This window comes from Ptychodera flava, chromosome 13, assembly GCF_041260155.1.
Source record: "Ptychodera flava strain L36383 chromosome 13, AS_Pfla_20210202, whole genome shotgun sequence".
In the NCBI taxonomy this organism is placed as follows: domain Eukaryota; kingdom Metazoa; phylum Hemichordata; class Enteropneusta; family Ptychoderidae; genus Ptychodera; species Ptychodera flava.
In genome coordinates, this window is record NC_091940.1 from 11,596,184 (window position 1) to 11,619,082 (window position 22,899).

Genomic DNA, 22,899 nt, shown 5'->3' on the forward strand with positions numbered 1-22,899 from the left:
GTACAGGACATGATGCTGCCACAAACCAAATATTTCAATTGTCTGGCATTTATTTGGTGTGTTTTTCTTGACTTGAAAATACAGATGTTGTAATCTCACTTGCTCCCCTTGTCTATAGAGGAAGTGAATAAGTCTTACCCTAACCCTAACCCTACTTAAGCCTAACCCTACCCTAAACATTGGAAATACATATCAACAGACAAACAAACAAACAAACAACAAACAAATAAATAAATAAATAAATAAATAAACTGCTCTTTATTGACAAATTTTAACAAAAAGCGTTTCGCTGTTATTTTATTAAAAATAACAAATAAACAAATACAAACACATACAAACAAACAAACAGACACAGACACAAATAAACAAGGAGTACAAGCTTCCATGATTTTACTATGCATACACCCACACGGTGGCCGCTATGTATCGAATAACACACGTAAAAGTGGGCTAGCGGCTGGGTAAGCCTAATTCACGTGCCGCGTGCCAGGGACTCGTGAGAAATTATACGGAGGGAGGGAGGGCCTAATTAAAAAGAGTATTCGACGGAATCTGACACAAGCACAAAACGGAATCTAGGAATTGCGTTAGTTTATACATGCCCAGAGTATATTCAGGCAACACCACAATAGCACTATTAACGGTTACAGATTTGTCACCAAATATAGCTGTACGCGCGCGAAATCAGAACACAGCTTGAAATGCGGACAAATTTTACCAATGTTGCATACATGGCTTTTTTGCAGCTTGTACTCTGAGTCGTGAATATGCCTTTTAGTATTCATTGTTACACTTGTAGTCGTGTACTAAGATGTGTTGTCGTCATTTTTACATGCGTAATTTTCAAAAGCGTTATCCAAAAATGCGGACAAATATCTATTTTTGGATATTAATTAGAGAACAGTCACGTAAACTGTGAACAACCCTATCCCTATCTCAACTCCATCTTTGTTACACCAAACTCACAAAAGTCGTGGATAGAAATTAATTAATAGGAATAAAGTCTTTAAAGTTTGAACAATTTCGAAACTTCTACAAACAGAGAGGCCGACTCTGTCTTGGAGCCGAGTTGTCGCAGAGCAGAGAAGTTTGCGACCGGCCTTGTTCTCATTGTATTCAAACTTATTGGCATGTAAAGATCGGCAAAACTGTGCATTTTGTCGCAAAACCTTCGCGATTTTTGTGACAAACTGATGGCGAATCATAGTGATATTTGGGAAAGGGTGTCAGTCATTGTTTTCATTACCAGAAAGTAAACTGAAGTAATGCGGAATAACAAATGTTACGGTAATAACACAGCGTTTAGGTATAAAAGTTGGCTACAGATGGAGACATACGGGATACGCTATCCGTTCACTTGATCGCTAGGTCGGAAGCAATTTACACTCAAAGTCGATGCCTAAAAGACATAGTGAAATACTATTGGCGATATTTTTCGTTTTTCTCTATTTTCCCGCCTTTGGCAACCTTACCATATGGTCTACAAAATCAGTATGCAGAATTTTGATTGATCAATTTTTAATGTTACAAATTTACGCGCAGTTTGATTTTGAAAAATACTGGCCCTCCCTCCCTATAATTTCTATCTAGTCCCCTTCTGCATATGCACAGAATTCGCCGGTCATTCGCTGGTCCCCAGTTCATGTATTTAGAAGGCGGCGTTGAAGCCCGAATGTTGATTTATTCATGAAAATGAATTAATGAATTAAATTGGAGTGAAAATGCATCTACTTCTGTCACGCGTCACATGGCACGCGGCACGTGAATTAGGCTTACCCCTAGCGGTGAGCCATCGTTTTGTTGGGGTAGGACTCCATGGTTTGGGCACAGACTTCTATGGTTTGGGAGAGGCGGTCCTACACTGTGTCACAGCGAGGGGATCGCTGGTCGCCGGCGTGTACTGTACTAGCGACGGGACCGCCGGCCGCTGGCTTACCACCTCAAGTGTACATTGAGGCACGCCATGAGCGAGGGGACCGCTGGCAGCCGACGAACCACCACGAATGTTTTGTCTACTTGTAACTGTTAAATATAAAAAGGGACGTGTCGGTAACTTGGACGTCCATGAGATGATATTGAAGACTAGAAGCTGAGAGTTATCTCTGAAATATCAAAAATATCTTGTACAACATCCCATCCAAAACCCTCTGGCACTAAACTCTAACAATCATGACGTTGAGAATTATTCAATTTACATGCTGGGCTTTTTCTGCGGGGTGTCCCACTGTTTTTTTTTTCCCGAACAGGCCTCTTTTTTCTACTGAGTTCTGTTTGTGAATGAAACATTTTGCAAGGAAGGCAGCATCACGAGAACTGGAACGTCAATCTGTTGATAAATGCATATTGTTTCGTGAGAGAAAGCGAACAAAACGGTGATATATATATATATATATATATATATATATATATATATATATATATATATATATATATATATATATATATATATATATATATATATATATATATATAACAGAAACTACTACAAATACAAAGATATTATATATCTGTTACTTAAAGGTATACAGTCACCTGTAATCTAAATATGCCTATATATGGTCAAAGGGGTGTTCCTTGGTATTCAAAATGCCCATGGGAGGGCGCTGTTTTTAAAAAGCGGCCACCCGCTTAAAATCTGTGAATGGTTAGATTTTCTCTTTCCATGGCAAAATTGGAACAGGTGACAGTATACCTTAAGTAGTTTCATGCATCCTGCAATCTTCAGACAGAACTAGAAGTATTCATAGCTCCACACTCTCATTTGTATGGTTGGGACGTACCATTCTATTTCTAGTTGGTGTTAAAATTTGATACGTAATATATGTATTGGTGTCGACAATTTGAAACCAACTCAGAGCGTTTGTGATTGATAATGTGTAGTTTTTTCTGAGATGCAAAGTTTACGTCGCTTGCTTATGTTTGAGAAACACTATTCTCAGTCAATAATTGACCACGAGACGTCAAGACCTGGTTCTTGTGTTTTAAATACCAAACAAACTTTGACATCTCGGGCAGTTACGATATTTCTTGTTACGGAATGATTGCATGTGCTCAGCGAAGTGCGTCTTGAAGGTTTTGTCAGTGACGCCAATGTAAACGTTTCCACGTTGTCCCCTTTGATACCTTGGCCCTGTAAACGACACCTTTGACTTTACAGCCTGCCTTCAAGAGGCATGTACACTTGTCCTTGCAATTACAATCACCTTGTCGATGTTTTGTGGTCTTCGGTAATTACCCTCTTATTATGTGATTTGATTATACTGGTCATATTCTTTATACATCTGTAACTCACTTTAATTATGTTCCTATTGAATATCCTGTGAAGTTAGATCCCTTTTGAAAGTGTTTGCCAACAATTTGAAGAAATGTCCTCGCGAGATTACTTTGTTATGTAGGTCATTTCCCCCCACACTCATCATGACCTGAGTTCAATTAGTCTAGAACATTCTCAAGGTCACTGCCCTTAATTACCTCACAACCTTGAATTCAATTAGTCATGTTTGGAATGTTCTGGAAAGTTGATTAGTTGTGTAAGAGAGATAATTTTAGAACAGTAATTAGCATGTCAATAAAAGTTCTAGATTGTTCTTATATGCTTATGTAAACACATGAGTATAAATACTCGGGACAGCAGGCTTGCAGTCAGACTTTTGGGATCGTGTCTCTTGTGTGTTACTAAACTCCAGCAGTAGTCATTCTCAAGATTTTTCAAGACCTTCACTGCCAACGCTGGATTTATACTGTGGACTTTGTGCAGCTTCAAGCCTGCAAGGACTGTTCATTCATCCAACTGACTGTTACAACTCTGAGACTGGAGCTTCGCCGTCCCAGCTGAGATAAGTAGTCTGTACACTTTTAAAGCTTGTACTCTATCCCTGACTTAGCAATTAGTTTTGTTTTCGTAATAAATTTTGTTTAAACGGAAACTGCTGAGTTCACCCTTTTGTTCGTTTTCTCTGCACGTAACAACTTTCAAGGTTTTACTGAAGAGTTGGACCAGTGTTGACAGTTCACAAAGCATATCGGTACAAACACTTGTTACACTTCGGAACAGAATAGAAAATTGTGTGTCTTTGATATAGTGCAGATATTTCATTTCTCTTTAATTACAGCGAGGTTTTACACGTGCGTCAAGGAAGGACATGTTTATGAAACTGCTGCCGTGTTATGTTTTGATTGGCGTGAAGCAGTGTTTCTGACCTGAGAGCTCAGAAAGTAACTGTGGTTGCTACGCGACTGGCAGTACGATGCCATCTCGTCGTATTTTTGCATAATCTCGTGTAATTATCAAGCACAAACAAAGCCTCCAAAAAGTTTAACACCTTTGAAGCCCATTTTAATATGAAAAGCCAATTTTGCGACAAATTGGGGGCTCGTCCGGGAGACGAATATTTTGAGCCGTTTGACAACATTTTGCCTACCTTTTCAAAACTACTTTACACTGTGAACTCAGCGAAATTCAATCATGGCGGAATTCAAGCCAGACGAATTTATGGATGACCTCGATCAGGACACATTTAATTCCCTCAGAAAAGACAACCTCATAGCACTGGCAAATTTCCTTAAAGTAGATGTCAAAAGATCTATGCGCAAGCGGGAAATACAGTTCAAGATTGCAAAACATTTAGTTAATTCTGGCCATTTGAGGAGTCTGCCTTAAAAGATTATTAGCCTGAGTCCTCCTTCGAACTCAAAAATTAGAATTAGAAATACAGGCAGATTTGGAGCTTAAGAAATTGGAATTAGAAAAGGAAAAATTACAAATGAAAGAAAAAGAATTGCAAATGGAAGAAAGACAGAAAGAAAAAGAAGGCAGGAAAGATTAGAAAGGCAGGAAAGATTAGAAATGGAAGAAGACAGAGAGAAAAAGAATTGCGATTAGAAGAACAGCGATTACAGTAGAAATAAAACGTTTAGAGCTTGGACAGTCAGAAACATTCTTCCTTCAGACAAGTTTGACATCACTAAGCATTTCAGGTTAGTTCCCCCTTTCCAAGAAAAGGATGTTGACAAATATTTTCTCCATTTTGAGAAAATTGCTCAGAGTCTGAATTGGCCTAAGGAGTCCTGGTCTATGCTTTTGCAGAGTGCTTTGGTGGGTAAAGCCAGAGAAATTTACATTCAGTTGTCAGTAGAGCAGGCTTCAAATTATGATTCTGTGAAGGAATTAATTCTCAAGGGCTATGAGTTGGTGCCTGAAGCTTACCGTCAGAAATTTAGGGATTGTGAGAAGGTGAAGGATCAAACTTATGTTGAATTTGCTCGAACAAAAGAACAACTGTTTGATCGTTGGTGTTCTTCTGAAAAGGTCAGTCAGAATTATGATAAATTACGACAACTTGTTTTGATTGAGGAATTTAAAAGGTGCATCCGGAGTGACATCAAGACGTTTATCAATGAACAAAAGGCAGATACATTGGAGGTTGCTGCACGTTTGGCCGATGATTATTCATTGACCCACAAATCTTCATTTCTCAGCAAACCATCCCAGTCCTTTTCATACAGAAACAATGCAGGTAAATTTAACTTGTCCTTTCATCCAAGAATTTTTCAAAGGACAGTTGGAAATCAAATGACAACAGTTCACAGAGTTCAAGTAACACTCCCACATCATCAGATCCCAAGTCTCAATCTCCTTCTGACAAACAGTTGGTACACTTTCTTGTAATTATTGTAAGAAAGACGGCCATTTAATGTCAGATTGTTTCAAATTGAAAAGAAAACGTGAAGGTCAAAGTGGTCAAAGTGGATCTAAGCCCACCGGCTTTATTTCTTCATCAACTCAATTAGAGTCTAATAATGTGTGCAACACATTTTCTGAGGTTAAATCCCTCTTATCCCAATTAATGAGGTCAAGGTCAATTCTTCTCAAGATAGCATTATGGGTATTTTCGAGCCATTTATTCATAATGGTTTTATATCACTTTCTAGTGATTTCTCTTCCACTACCCCTGTCAAAATTTTAAGAGATACCGGGCTTCCCAGTCTCTTTTGTTGGCAGATACCCTGCCGTTTTCTGAAAAGTCATTTTCAGGTTCTAAAGTTCTTATTAAGGGGGTAGATTGTAATGACTACATTCCTGTTCCTCTCCATAATGTCTATTTGTCTTCGGACTTTGTTTCTGGACCTGTGACTTTAGGTATTAGGCCTTTTTGCCTTTTGAAGGGATTCACCTTCTTCTCGGAAACAACCTTGCTGGGGACAAGGTCATTACTAATCCACTTGTGACTGATAATCCTACTTTAGATCAGGATCCAGAGCCAATTGAACAAGAAATACCCGATTTATTTCTTCATGTGCTATTACTCGAGCCATGTCAAAGAAAACTTCCGAGAATCAAAATACTCTCAAAAATAATGTCACAGATGTTGACTTAAATGACACCTTTCTCAGTCAGGTGTTTGACACGGATCATTCCGTTATCCCTCGTGGATTTGAAACTTCCAGTAAAACTTCTGCGGACCAAAGTCAGACATTTTCTAGATCAAATCTCATTGCAGAACAACACAAAGACCCAGATATTTTGTCTTTGTTTGACAGGGTAGATGATGAAGGTAAAACTTCAGATAGCTCTGTTTCCTATTATACAAAATCTGGTATTCTCATGCGTAAATGGAGACCTCCAGACATTTTGGTTGATGACGATTGGGCTATAAAACATCAAATTGTGGTTCCAAAGCCCTACCGTGCTGAAATATTGCGCCTGGCCCATGAAACCCCCTGGGCTGGTCACTTAGGAGTCAGGAAAACTTATCATAAAATTCTCAGTCACTTTTATTGGCCTAATCTCAGGCAGGATGTAGCACATTTCTGTAAAACTTGTCACACATGTCAAATGGTAGGAAAGCCAAATCAGACCATTCCAAAGGCCCCTTTACAGCCAATTCCTGCATTTCAAGAACCATTTAGTAGGATACTAATAGACTGTGTTGGGCCCCTACCAAAAACAAGATCAGGAAATGAGTACATGCTGACAATAATGTGTACATCAACTCGGTTCCCAGAAGCCATACCACTGAGAAATATAAAGACAAAGACTATAGTGAAAGCTTTAGTCAAATTTTTCACTTTATTTGGCCTCCCTAAATGTGTCCAGTCCGATCAAGGCTCCAACTTTATGTCTGGATTTTCAACAAGTAATGGATCAGCTAGGCATTAAACAGTATAGGTCATCCGCCTATCATCCAGAAAGTCAGGGTGCTCTTGAGCGATTTCATCAAACTTTGAAAAACATGATTAGGACCTACTGTTTTGACACAGAGAAGCAGTGGGATGAAGGGATTCATTTTTTGCTCTTTGCTGTTAGAGAGTCAATTCAGGAGTCTCTTGGTTTTAGCCCATTTGAGCTTGTATTTGGACATACAGTCCGTGGCCCACTTAAGCTCGTTAAAGAGAAATTCCTATCAGACGATGATGATTGTCTGAATATTTGCAATATGTGTCAGATTTTCGTACGAAAACTCTCTAAAGCATGTGAATTAGCCAGAGAAAATCTTGAGTCATCTCAGCAGTCAATGAAAACCAAATATGATAAAAGCACCTCAAAACGGAAGTTTAAACCAGGTCAAAAAGTTCTTGTTCTACTTCCAATTCCTTGCAAACCACTCTATGCTCGTTACTTTGGGCCATACCTAATTGATAAGAAATTGAGTGATTTAAATTACATCATAATAACACCTGACAGGCGAAAACAAAAACAGCTATGTCACATAAATATGCTTAAGCCATATTTGGATAGGGATATCCTACTATAACTCAGCCTGTCAGTGCAGTCAGTTCAAACCATTATGAAGATAGTGATACTGAAACTGACTTGAGTGAAAATACTCTAAACTCAAAGCTGGGCTCGGTCAAGCTTCAGAACTCAGAAATCCTGGAGAAGCTGGAGTCTACAAAGTTGGCACACCTCCAGCCAGAACAACAACAACAGGTGAAAGAACTGCTCCATGAATATAAACACCTGTTTAAAGATGTTCCAACGAGGACGAACGTCATCTATCACGACGTTGATGTTGGGGACAGTAAGCCTGTAAAACAACATCCATACAGACTGAATCCAACAAAAGCGAAATATCTACAGGAAGAAGTCAAATACCTGCTGGACAATGACTTCATTGAACCCAGTAAAAGTAACTGGAGTTCGCCGTGCATACTTGTTCCCAAATCAGATCACAGTTATCGTATGTGCACAGACTTTAGGAAGGTCAACGCTTTAACAAAGACAGACACTTTCCCAATCCGAGGATTGATGACTGCATCGACCAAGTGGGAAAAGCCAAGTATGTGACGAAATTTGACCTACTGAAGGGATTTTGGCAAGTCCCTCTGACGGATCGTGCTCGTGAAATATCCGCCTTTGTTACACCAGACGGATTGTTCCAGTACAAGGTGATGCCATTCGGAATGAAGAACTCTCCGGCAACGTTCCAACGGATAATCAACGACGTCATATCCGGGCTAGACGGATGTGCAGCTTACGTTGACGACGTCGTCCTGTATAGTGACACCTGGGAGGAACACATCAAGCTCATGCGGAAGTTCTTTGAGAGACTGAGCAAAGCAATGTTGACTGTCAACCTTGCCAAATCTGAGTTTGGTTGGGCGAGGGTGACTTACCTCGGACATACTGTAGGACAGGGTGAGGTAAAACCTGTTGATGCCAAAATCAGTGCCATTTCAGGTTTTCCCATACCAAACTGCAAACGACAACTGATGCGCTTTCTCGGTATGGCTGGTTACTACAGAAAATTCTGTCCAAATTTCTCCACAATTACTGAGCCTTTGACTAACTTACTTAAAAAGAAAGTAAAGTTTGTTTGGTCAGAGCAATGCCAACAGGCATTTGATACACTTAAAGCCATACTTCAAAGTGCTCCAGTGTTGTCTGCACCAGATTTCACTTAGCCATTCAAATTAGCTGTGGATGCTAGTGATACGGCTGCTGGTGCTGTTTTATTGCAAGAGGATAGTCATGGTGTAGATCATCCTGTTTGCTATTTTTCACGCAAATTTAACAAATCCCAGAGAAACTACTCTACAATTGAAAAAGAGTGTTTATCTTTGATATTAGCTTTACAGCATTTGAAGTTTATGTTACTTCTTCAAATCAGCCAATAGTGGTTTATATTGATCACAACCCTCTTGTTTTTCTGCAGAAATTTAAAGGCAAAAATCAGAGATTGCTAAGATGGAGTTTAATGTTACAGGAGTTTAATCTTGATATTAGACATATCAAAGGCAGAGACAATTTAATTGCAGACTGTCTCTCTCGTATTTAGAGTTTATTGTTGTTCACTTTCAAGAAGTTTTACTTTAAAAAAAAAAAATTGAGTACTTAAATCTTTTTCAAGATTACATTTGCAAAAGAAAGATTTTTCTTTGAAAAATTTTCTTTTTTTGAAGAGGGGGTGTGTTATGTAGGTCATTTCCCCCCACACTCATCATGACCTGAGTTCAATTAGTCTAGAACATTCTCAAGGTCACTGCCCTTAATTACCTCACAACCTTGAATTCAATTAGTCATGTTTGGAATGTTCTGGAAAGTTGATTAGTTGTGTAAGAGAGATATTTTAGAACAGTAATTAGCATGTCAATAAAAGTTCTAGATTGTTCTTATATGCTTATGTAAACACATGAGTATAAATACTGGGACAGCAGGCTTGCAGTCAGTTTGGGATCGTGTCTCTTGTGTGTTACTAAACTCCAGCAGTAGTCATTCTCAAGACTTTTCAAGACCTTCACTGCCAACGCTGGATTTATACTGTGGACTTTGTGCAGCTTCAAGCCTGCAAGGACTGTTCATTCATCCAACTGACTGTTACAACTCTGAGACTGGAGCTTCGCCGTCCCAGCTGAGATAAGTAGTCTGTACACTTTTAAAGCTTGTACTCTATCCCTGACTTAGCAATTAGTTTTGTTTTCGTAATAAATTTTGTTTAAACGGAAACTGCTGAGTTCACCCTTTTGTTCGTTTTCTCTGCACGTAACAACTTTCAAGGTTTTTACTGAAGAGTTGGACCAGTGTTGACAGTTCACAAAGCATATCGGTACAAACACTTGTTACACTTCGGAACAGAATAGAAAATTGTGTGTCTTTGATATAGTGCAGATATTTCATTTCTCTTTAATTACAGCGAGGTTTTACACGTGCGTCAAGGAAGGACATGTTTATGAAACTGCTGCCGTGTTATGTTTTGATTGGCGTGAAGCAGTGTTTCTGACCTGAGAGCTCAGAAAGTAACTGTGGTTGCTACGCGACTGGCAGTACGATGCCATCTCGTCGTATTTTTCGCATAATCTCGTGTAATTATCAAGCACAAACAAAGCCTCCAAAAAGTTTAACACCTTTGAAGCCCATTTTAATATGAAAAGCCAATAGTCTACCGAGACGACCATGGAACAAAAGGCATGCAAGTGTTGCCACTCTGTGTTGTTTCTCTGTGGCTTAGGTTACAGGGAATAGGGGTCCTCGCCTTAGGCCTATACCTAACCACAAGCGACCGTGTAGAGAAGATATTAGTCGAGAGAATGACCACACCAAGTTGCAGAGTAAAAATTTCCCATAGTCAGAGAGAAAAACCAACGCCGTCATGAAGTAAAATATGTCACTCATTTTACCCGCTCACATTGCAATGTGACGAGAAGTCCGTAGGTAAGAGGCGACGCTCCAATGAGACACCTTAAGACTATACACTGCAAGATCCGAAATGCAAACGTTTTTGATTGCTATACGTATCGAACTGTAGCAAGGAAGCTTAATTTCATCGAAACATATCAATTCGCATCGTGTCTTAAGATGGAACTTTTTTAATGTATAGGGTCTTGTACATGTATGCTACATTGCGAATAGTTGTTTTATTTTTTAAGTCAAATACCATTGCTTGAATTAGATGCTGAAGACTGTTGTCAGTGTCCATGGGCCTTGTTTTATTTTTTAAGTCAAATACCATTGCTTGAATTAGATGCTGAAGACTGTTGTCAGTGTCCATGGGCCGAAAAGAATGCGTGAGTCAAGGTTATGAAATAACGTTCCACAAAACAGAATCAGAGATATCATTAACTTTAGTGTCGTCAGGTAATTGATTTTAACTTGACAAGGGCTCAAATATTTACTTTCCCGCAAAGAAAGCGAGACTCAGTCTAATGCGTCATAAACACATGTTGCACATAAAAGATGAAAAATATGGCAAGGAAGGGAACATCTTTATTGTAAAGCGACAAGCTATATGTATTGGTCGTAACTGAAGAAATTTCACTCTGTGAACCAAATGACATAAAGTATTAGAGGGTTAAAAAACTGCATACTGGTAATAAACGAGCACGGCATACCAAGCATTGGTACTAAAAATAGTGTCGACTAAAACTTGATGCAAAATGGTTCATCTTACGTTCATTGAATAAATAGGCGTTGCGAATTCAATAAGTGAATTCTTATTCTCAATCGCCACACAGGCTCTGTATTTCAATGCTCCTGTTACGTATGCCGATGCATTTTTCCATCGAAAATTTCACGAACACATTTCCATTGTTGTTAATGTTCAAGTTTCCTCTTGACTACTACTTCGACAACATCAAATTTGGTCAAGTGAAAGTTACTATAATTTGAACGAGATTAGAACTAATTTGGAAAGAATGGATTGATTATGCAACAGTTTTTCAAATAATTAAGAAACTTGTGTAACATTTTACACCATATTTTGCCTACAATTTTAAAATTTTATTCAAAATGTGCAATGTTGTGCCATTATTACGAGAAAGAATAACTCCGTGACAGTACCTGACGGAATGTTTTCTAAAGCAAATGAACAACATTATTATTTAATATAAGATCCATGGTCGCTGAAACACTGTTAATAATATTTAGATTTATTACTTCGCCCTGATCAGAATGCAGTTTTGCAATCAATGCAAAGTGTAGTAAGTCAGCATCATTATAAATGTGCCGCTCACTTTATGAAGTTTTTCGATCAATTTATAGCACAGGGTTATTTCAATCGGCCGTGACTATATTTAGTGTCAATAAACCTCAAAATAAAGAAAAGTAAAGGACATTTACAACTGCCCTGACTCAAAAGTTATTATTTTTAGAGGTTTCAGCAACCATTGTTTTGTCATGTTAATATAATTTGTACCGGTTGCTGTAAATCTTCATTCTAGTAATTCGCCAAATTTCAACATTTCGACACTTGGGCTTGAATTCTCACGATTTACCGGAGGTATAATTCTTCAAAATTGGCTGCAAATTTTCAAGTCTCTTTTGTTTAAATTCAATGGCAGCGCCATTCCAGGCACCCGCGTGTCTCGTGAATTCATATGATTATGCATGAAATGTCTCATGCAAGGTTGGACAATTGAAAGACAATGAAGTCGAACTTTTATCAGAACTGTAGCTGTTAAGTATCGCTTTTCATATTTTCACAGCTTGGATTTAAAACAATGGTGTTGTGACATGTCTCATACATACTACGTATTAATTATTGTGAAACTAGCGTTGTCGACAGAGTATTGTAAATTTGAGAGTCAGACTTTGGGGGCCTTGGAGTGAGCATATCTCCAGGCTCCCGGAGCTAAGAGTTGCCCCAGGCAGCCATCAGGCTGACATGGGGAAATAAAGTTTCGAGCGCAACGTTTATTCCTGTGTCGCCTGATCTATATATTTACTCCATCTTAGCATACTGTGGGCTGAAGTTCGGAACAGCAAGAACATTTCCTTACAATTTGATAGTTTATTATTTCTTGATAACATTTACAAGAAAGTAAGGTATTTGTTATGGAATATATATTTGTCGATGCGTTTTTGTTTTGTTCGACGATGAAAACAAACAGAATCGTTTGCACTGCCCTTCATTGAGATTTCATTATCATTATATCATCTTCAAAATTACTTGTGATTTGGGATAATTTTATTATCCCAATTAAGTTCAAATCGTGTTTCTGAATAAGTTCTCATACAATACTGGAGAGAAATTTACCTCAAACCTCTCCTGAGTTCAACCGAAAGATGCCCTTACACATCTTTGATATATCTGCAAATTAAGTATATCAAATGCCTGTCGTCTGTAACCTACACAATGGGAAGAGGTAGTGGTACATAGATTTTATCGCCTGTTAAAATAAAACTGCTGGTACAAAACTGATAAAAATGTAAAAATGTAAATTGTTCATACTCTCTGTTGAAAATTATTTATAGTCAAATGTGCATACCGAAAACAAGTTTACATTTTACTTCACGCAATATTTTGCATACCGTCCAGAAATTCTATTTTAAATTTGCAATGTTGTGCAAATGTTACAAGTATATGAATTATTCCATGACAGGATTTGATGCAATGTTCTACAAAACTAATGAAAAATATTTATATTAAATGAAATAGATGAGCTTGTCTACATATTTTTCTCTCTGAAACACAAGTACTAATGTAAATTTATTACTTTGCCTCAATAAAACTGTAGTTTTCAATCGATAGACAAATATAGTAAATGTACCCTGACTACGATATATATTTTTCAAACTTTAAATTAACGAAAAATCAGGGATATATAAAAAGTGACAGATTCATAAGTTGTCATTTAAAATGGTATTATGAAACTACTAGGTATTATGTCTTAAGGTGAAGTACTACGAATTACGTCAAAATTAAGTTGTGGTGTCATTTTCTTGAAACTTTGCACAAATATTTTTGGAAGTTGTGCATGTGCAAAAATGAAATAAAAAATGGGGGTCACCACGCTCGTTTCCATGGAAACGGACGTTAAAATGGCGTCGTTAGAAATAAATAAAAATGATATAATTCACTTAAACTAAAGAAAGCAATTATAAAACGCTTAGCAAATGAGTTAATTTTAATAAATACCCAGACTTAAGATCCATATCTATCGAATGTATAGTTTTCATGATGTTTGTGAAGAAATTTTAACAAAAGTATCGATTACAAAATGACGATATCAAAATTATATCACTACATAATTTTCGAACTTTCTTTCTGTCGCTTTGAATGGTGTCATTTTGACCAAACTTGGCGAATAAACTCCTGACATAATACCATTTAGTTTACACTTTTAATAAAAGGATGTCACCACGCTACTTTTTACAATATCTCCAGGTGAATGGGTAATTTGCGCCATATAAATGGGAGAGAAATGTTAATTTTTCGCTCATATTGAATAAAAAACAGCTTCCTAGGGGGTCAAAATATGACAAGGTTATAGGTCACATGTATTTCTAAGACACTGGGTAAAAAAAATTAGGTAAAAGCGCAATTTCAACAATTACAGGTGATGTTAAATACATGCGCTCAAAATAACCTATTTGCGGCAGGCTGGAGTTAAATCTGCGCAGAAACGTTCTAAAGCGTGTGCGCGTCCCAATTCGTCGTCCTTTACCTTAATAGCATTATCACAAAAATAACGCTTTATATGATAGATCATATATATATATATATATATATATATATATATATATATATATATATATATATATATATATAAATGACATCGAAATCGTTACTGCTTAAATTTAACAAAGTGGTATATGGATTCTGAGGTCTCTTTTAGGGAAGAAAAAAGGCCAACAAGGATACATCACCCAGTAAGGCTGGGAAGAGATCATGGTGCCTAGATTTTATATCCTGTTATTCTTAGGTAGCTGGTACACAACTGATAAAAATATTACTTGAGTGGACTATTTATACTCTAAAAGAAAAGTGTAATTTATCGATACCATCTGTTGAAAATTATTCATAGTCAAATGTGCATTATATTAACACACGAAAAGGTACATTTTGTCGCAGATGCGTAGAAGAAACGGTACAACTATATTCGACATTGTGTAATAACAGAGCATATTGACTTAGACAAGTAAGTTCCTGCGACGACAGTGTTGCCTACTAAGAGAAGGATTGTCGGGTAGGTGTAAAGAAAATTGTTGGGCAAAATGAGATTGGAAAATTCAACTCTTAAAACTGTAGAAACTCTGCCAATCAATGCATTTTCACTGGTGAAATTCACTTTTTTAAAACGAGATGATATTTGATAATGGTGAAATTTACTATTTGGAAACGACGTGATATTTGAGAATGTTCAATATGTCTTATGTGGATTGTGTTCGTCAGTTCGATGCATTATTTTCACCGTTCGTCAATTAATCGATATTTTTCATGAGATATCACTGTAGACCATCTGAATCTCCTCATCAATATCTCTTTCGACTCGTGTCATTTTTAGCTCACGTGTGTAAACACGTGGGCTATTGTCATAGCGATGTCTGTCTGTCTGTCCGTGTGTGTGTGTGTGTGTGTGTGTGTTAGTGTGGTGTGTGTGTGTGTGTGTCTGTCTGTCTGTTTACACGATAACTCAAAAACGCCTGAACGGATTCAAGTCAGATTTGGTACACAGGTACCATGTGCTACTTGCAAGAACTGATTAGATTTTGGTTTGTGTGGCTTGCATATTAATGAAGTTATGCAATATTGTTTTTTTCCATACAATGGTTTCCCTATGGAGACGGTAATGACAGTGTAGACATATATCAAGAAATACTGCACAAAATTTCATGAAACTTTTCACAGATGACAATCTAAGAACATTATGATGATACTGTGAGTGTCATGTAAATTATCTTCTCATTTGCATATTTAATGAACTTTTGTTATTAGTGACATAACTCTGAAATTCCTGCACCAAACTTGATGATACTTGCAACAAATATTGATCTGATATATATCTAATTAAACTTCGAAGCATTACGCAGTGTCAAGTCATTAAAAAGCTCATTTGCATATTTTATGAAGGTTTGTAATTAGTCATATAACTCCGATATAACTTCACAAAATGTGATAAAATCTGCTGCAGATACTGATCAAACTGATATCTAACTGTAGTGTAAAGCATTTAGTAGTGTTAAATTAATTAAGGGTTCATTTACATATTTAATGAACTTTGTAATTAGGTATATAACTCTGAAAATACGGCACCCAAGTCAGTGAAATTGGGTACAGATATTGTTTTGATAAATATCTAATTGTACTGAGAAGCATTTGGCAGTGTCAAGTTAACAAATAGGTCATTTGCATATTTTATGAAGTTTAGTAATTAGTGATATAACTCCAAAATAACTGCACCAAATGTGATGAAATCTGTTACAGATACTGATCTGACAGATATCTAATTGTGGTGTAGAGCATTTAGTTGTGGGAAGTTAATTAAGGGTTCATTTGCATATTTAATGAACTTTGTAATTAGTGATATTACTCCAAAATTAAAGCATTAAATTTGATGAAACTTGCTACAGATGTTGATCTGATAAATATCCAATTGTACTGAGAAGCATTGAGCAGTGTCAAGTTAATAATTAGCTCATTTGCATATTCCATGAAGTCTTATAATTAGTCATATAACTCCGAAATAACTGCATCAAATGTGATGAAACTGCTGCATATACTGATACGACAGATATCTAAACGTGTTGTAAAGCATTTAGTAGTATAAAGTTAATTAAGGGTTCATTTACATATTAAATGAACTTTGTAATTAGGTATATAACTCTGAAAATACGGCACCCAAGTCAGTGAAATTGGGTACAGATATTGTTTTGATAAATATCTAATTGTACTGAGAAGCATTTGGCAGTGTCAAGTTAACAAATAGGTCATTTGCATATTTTATGAAGTTTAGTAATTAGTGATATAACTCCAAAATAACTGCACCAAATGTGATGAAATCTGTTACAGATACTGATCTGACAGATATCTAATTGTGGTGTAGAGCATTTAGTTGTGGGAAGTTAATTAAGGGTTCATTTGCATATTTAATGAACTTTGTAATTAGTGATATTACTCCAAAATTAAAGCATTAAATTTGATGAAACTTGCTACAGATGTTGATCTGATAAATGTCCAATTGTACTGAGAAGCATTGAGCAGTGTCAAGTTATTAATTAGCTCATTTGCATATTCCATGAAGTCTTATAATTAGTCATATAACTCCGAAATAACTGCATCAAATGTGATGAAACTGCTGCACATACTGATACGACAGATATCTAAATGTGTTGTAAAGCATTTAGTAGTATAAAGTTAATTAAGGGTTCATTTGCATATTTAATAAACTTTGTAATTAGGTATATAACTCTGAAATTTCGGCACTAAAATTTTGTGAAACGTGCTACAGATATTGATTTGATAAATATTTAATTGTGCTATGAATCATTGAACAGTGTCAAGTTAATGTAGGGTTTATTTGCATATTTAATGAACTTTGTAATAAGTGACATTACTCTAAAATTACAGCATTAAATTAAATAAAACGTGCTACAAATGTTGATCTGATGGATATCTAATTGTCCCATAAAGCATTGAGCAGTGTCAAGTTAATTGACAGCTCATTCGCATATTAAATAAAGTTTTGTAATTAGTGATTAAACTCTGAGAGTACTGTGTGAAGTTTTAAAAAAAAACTGCTACATATACTGATAACACATATCTCATTGTTCTGTGAAGCTCACTATCAATGAACCTGTTGTAAAACACGTGAGCATATTCAGTTCATATCTGGTTTCATATGCTATTGATCACAAATATCACCGAAGTTTGAATTTTTAGAGGCATTACAAAACTGGCAAATGCGACTAGTTTTGAAATCAACTCTTGTAACCGAAAGGAAACGCAACGGACATGGTGGGATATTGTCGTTCTGGTATATCTCTGCATCTAGCATTCATCGGCCACTATCATCATCATCATCATCATCATCATCATCATCATCATCATTACCATTACCAACCTCACAATTGACACTTAGTCATCATCATCACTGTCGCCATCGTCAACGGTTATCATCATTATCAATATACCTATCGGTGTCTCTAGTATTACTTTAATTTGTTTTACATTTCGAAAAACACCCCGACATTTTGGGTGATATAGTTTGCTCGTAGATATTTTTTCGTTATATTTAATTGCTCAAGAAATGCTATGAATGTCTTCATTTTTCCAAAGCATTGTTAATTACCGAACACAAGATGAACTACGTCATCGTTCTGTCGTGCATCCTTCTTCTCATCGAGGTTAGTGCCAAAACTGGCGTATATCACACCTCCCAGTGGGTATGCACCTTAGCAAATATGAGGACGTACGACTACGCCATATGGGACACACTTCAGACACAAGGTGTTCCATGCTTTGATGAACTGATGGAGATACCTAAACTCATTGAAAATGAAACTCCAGGGAAGACCTTTACTGTTTACCAAGGCATTGGTTCATTCATTGGTGACACTAGTACCTTCCGAACTTTTGCCGTGTTAGAGGAAGCAGTAGACAAGATCGATTTGGTAAATAACGGACTGAACTACATAATATCCTATCCATCCTTTCTTCTTATTCTGTATATGCCTATGGCCACATTTGTCTCTCTAAGTTTGCGTCATCTATCAATTTCTTTGTCTTTGCCTTAATTTCGTTTTACATGAGAAACTTTATCTCTCTAAGTTTGCGTCAGTACTCCATCATTTTGCTTTCTATTTCTCGTTGTAGATCATACCAGTATTTAAAGCTAATTGTTCTACTGTTACTATTGATTTCTCGCTATTTGTTTTTTACTGATTTATTGGTTTATCTATCAGTTTATCGGTTTATCTATCGGTTTATTGGTTTATCTATCGGTTTAAAGTATGTATGTATGTGGTGTATGTATGTATGTATGTATGTATGTATGTATGTATGTATGTATGTATGTATGTATGTATGTATGTATGTATGTATGTATGTATGTATGTTCTCTTTACCAATGTATTTGTCCATTTGTTTGTTACTCCTTTAAGGTAAACACAAATCTTCATTTACTGTCTTTGTTTTTTAATCGTAGGGTCCAATTTTACCTGGTGAATATACCGATGAATGTTTAAAATGCACTGGGAACTGCTACAAAGATGACATTTTTGAGGTGATCTGTAACCAAGCTGTTGTAAGTACACGCATATGATAATCCACCCAAAATTAAATATTTTCCTTGCCCGCATGACAAATTGCAGTATATGACTACAATGTGACCTTAAACTCATTTTATATCCAAATATAGATTTGCTATATCCGCATCAAGGGCCATCACTGAGTTTAATTAATTCATATCCTCGCCTTAGATGAACTTAAAATTATCGCTGTATTTGCGTGAATATTTGACGATTAAAATTAACTTAATACAGATTTTTACTACTGCAGGCTTAGTAATAAGGACATAATAATAACGACCTGATGTTGTTTCTGTAGGAGGATCAATCTTCTCTCAAACAATCTGATACAAATACTTTCTTGTTTTGCTCTGATGGTAAGATTGCTTTTATCTGTGACAGAATGTATGAGCTGTGCCGCGAGATTACATTTCAAAACACGGTGACACAACTGCATTGTTTTCTCACGCTGATTGGGAGATTTTCTGCTAGTTGTTCATCAGAAACATTTTTGTCTCCTGTACAGTCGTAAACATGATCACACAAATATTATGTAGCTAATGATTTTTATCGTCGACTTTCGAGGGAAAATTTTATAAATCAACTGACAGTAAGGCAATGCTGAAAGGGTTTCCATCTTTACAAAGGTTTGTTAAGTTTTGTTCATCAGACCCTGGTCCATTCACAGCTGTGATGACTGGCTTCGTTTCGAATTCGAAATCTGAGATTGAAGGACGTCTACGTCTGCCCTTTTCAGTCAAAGTCTGCAAGATATTACCTGCTCTGTCCTTTTTTTTATTCAGAAATGCCCATACCATTTAACTGGAGAACTCCATTGGGGTCAACCGGAAGGCTTCAATGTAACATATTCAAGTCCTGTTGTTTACTGCTCCTACCAGCAAGATGGAGATATGGATCATTACTATTGTAAAGATTATCTCCCTGAGGTCCATGTCGTACCGTAGATTGAGTAACACTTACTCATTTGCAATTTACTGAGTGTGCATTGCATTTATTGATTACAATTTTTAAGATCAAAAATGGAATGTAATGAACTGAATTAAAGATAAAATGAAATATGTTTGACTATTGTCGATGTTCAGTAAAACCATATGAAATCTCTTGCGTTTGTATACATTACAATATAATGGCACTTTCTAGCACCTATCTCTTTCACTCCCTAAAACCCGCTGAAGGTTCAATGCTTAGGTCCTAAATTCTCCCTCATTGAAGTGTGCTTGAACTGTCTCGCTAACAAAGCCCTAATTAAAGTGAAATAAGTCATTAAGACCTTGCTTGCTTACAAGGGTTAGAGCTGAACCGGTGGGGCACACTACATCGCAAACTACTAATAGAGGCGTGTTAATGGAGTCTTACAATAATCCAATAAACATTAGAATTTCGAAAATTAGCTTAAAACAAAAGTCCTGAAGTCAGGTGGGGTACATCGTAACAAACAAGATGAGTTTGGTGATATTGTTTCAAATCCAAACGCAAAAACGAACTGTTGACATTTACTTTGCTAGAGAGACTAGAGTTGTAGATTCGTAACAAATTTACCCAGTACTGCAAGAGCACTTCACCATCTGCAAAATACATTTATTTCTCTGACAGTGCTCATGAATTATCTATGTTAAATAATTTTCCTCTCATATAATAATGACGTAACATATACATAATATATCAAATGTTGAAACTTCGGTTTTCTATTTCCTTCGTCATGTCAATCATAATTGCTATATAAAATAAATGTGTCACTGATTTTTCACTTTATCAGAGAGCCGTGGGACTCTATATCAAAACAAGTGCGGATAAGTTTGCTATATAGGGAATATTATTGTGGGAAACATTTCCCCTCATGACTGTATGTTCCGACGACGTCTAGTTTATTGGATACAGAAGGTGGACTCTGAAACGGCTTGCGCATTCTTTTACACATTATATACATTTCAGTATTTTCAAAATACATCATACATCTTTCCCTCTACATACCTTCTTGAAGTAGGGGAGGTTCTCGCGGATTATTTTTATTTTTTAGATTTTTGGTTGAATTTTGATCCGTAAAAAACCTGTTAATGTACAACATAGAATAGAATATGCATGTTTTACAGGGTTTTCAGCGAGCTCTTCAATCTGACAACCAGAAAGTCTACCACTTCGCCGTTCACAAGCACTAAGCAGTACGTCTTTGTCGCGTTAAGTGTTATCAAGCTTATCTAGCACACACGGCCTTATCTCGCACAAAGGGTACCGGAATCGTGACGGACGAACCTGGAATAGCAGATTTGCACTCAGACCCTGCTTAGATGTAACGCGGTGCAAACACTTGCGCTCTTTCCCGGACAAGAATGTCAACTTTACAGATAGACCCTCGAGAAGGGTCTACGCTTTACTTTGCATTGGGTGATCCTATTATAATCAACGTAGAGGCGGTCACTTTAGCTTTGAGTCACAAATGACGACTTGAAAAACGAGAACGCAAATATGGCATTTTAACTAATTCTGATGGACATCGCTAAGCGCGAATGGTAATGTACATGAATGTCCTATTTCAACAAGCCTTAATTTCACAGCAGGGCAGTACCACTGAGAATAACTTGGCACAAAAAAACGTTAGAGATATACAAAATTATTGCTGTAGACATATTGCATAAGATCGATTTGGTAAACAGCAAATCTGAAACACTGCAAATTTCCTTGGAAGAAGTCATCATTTTAAGTTATCTAATGTATCTGATATTCATAAAAGTGCTATCGATAGAGTTTGAAAAACTTGTTAACACGGGCTTCATGAAGAATGTCACGTTGACTGAAGTGGGTCCCTCGTTTCTGAGAAATAAGACTGTCAAAAGCTCAAGATATAAATTACTGAAAAAGATGTGAAGGGTAGTTGAGATTATCAAGACATCTAAAATAAAAATAAGAAATTAAAGATGAGCGAGACTCAAATACAAATATCATTGAGATCATTTAAAGTAAAATCTTTAAAACGAGAAAAGAGATCGATTCTAGGAGCAAAAACAAATTGACTTTGCAACCAATGTGTTCCTTTCAGAAGAAATTGAGAAATTTATGCTGAATTTCATCGACGATAAAAGGAGGGCAGAGGTAAACTAAACGATGGAAGATTTTTGTTACAGCAAGCTGATTATTTTCAATAAGACGAGCTTAGAATTACTTAGCAGTAGCATATCTATCCCACGTTCATTCTAGCTTCTAGTCATTAAAGTTACCTAAGTTCCACAGCAAGCAGATGATCAGTTCGCAACAGCCATGAGTCGACCCAAAGACCTATAGAGACCTATCATAGTTGATGTTTGCATGAAGAGCATGTTCGTAATGCAAAACCAATACCAAGTTTGAGAGCCGAATATCTGTACGCGAGGAGTAATCTGTTTTGTTTCGACCTTTTCCAGGCTCTATGTATGTATGTATGTATGTATGTATGTATGTATGTATGTATGTATGTATGTATGTATGTATGTATGTATGTATGTATGTATGTATGTATGTATGTATGTATGTTTGTATGTATGTAAAATATTTTGTTTACATTTGTCGCCTCGTACTCACTCCTCCATAATCTTCTTAAAGACTAGAACAAAGGCAATGTCAAGGATCGCCAAAAGGGCCTTTAAACTGCTTTTACTATACAAGCCTTATCTGTGTCGCGTGTGTGCCTATTACTTTACGCTTGCTATCTCTGTATAGAATTTCAAAGAAAACAGTCCCTCCCTAATCCCATTCACTAATTTGTTCTACCTATTAACAACAGGAGGGAGGCTTATCGCCCTGACCAAATAACTCTAAGCAGATCATAAGGTAAAAGAAGGATACATTATGAGCTGCTAACGAGTTCTTCGCCCGGTGTTGGTGATCGGTATAAAACAAGCAATTGTGGCATGATATTGAACTGCAGATTTTTCCAAACCCTAATTATTTAATGATTGTAGCTC

At 36.6% G+C, this 22,899-nt stretch overlaps 1 protein-coding gene across 2 annotated transcripts; it reads left to right on the forward strand.

Annotated features, from left to right (window-relative positions):
* The first annotated feature begins 14,793 nt into the window (after nt 1-14,793).
* LOC139148674 (uncharacterized) lies at nt 14,794-20,030 on the forward strand. Of its 2 annotated transcripts, none has more exons than XM_070720166.1 (4): nt 14,794-14,856; nt 17,994-18,328; nt 18,862-18,960; nt 19,747-20,030. In XM_070720166.1, exons 2-4 carry the CDS (start codon nt 18,017-18,019, stop codon nt 19,906-19,908), a joined length of 573 nt encoding a protein of 190 aa, XP_070576267.1. In that variant the 5' UTR covers nt 14,794-14,856; nt 17,994-18,016; the 3' UTR covers nt 19,909-20,030. The 2 variants fall into 2 exon arrangements, with proteins under 2 accessions (XP_070576267.1, XP_070576266.1); XM_070720165.1 differs by having other exon boundaries at nt 14,800-14,904.
* Nucleotides 20,031-22,899: the final 2,869 nt, after the last annotated feature.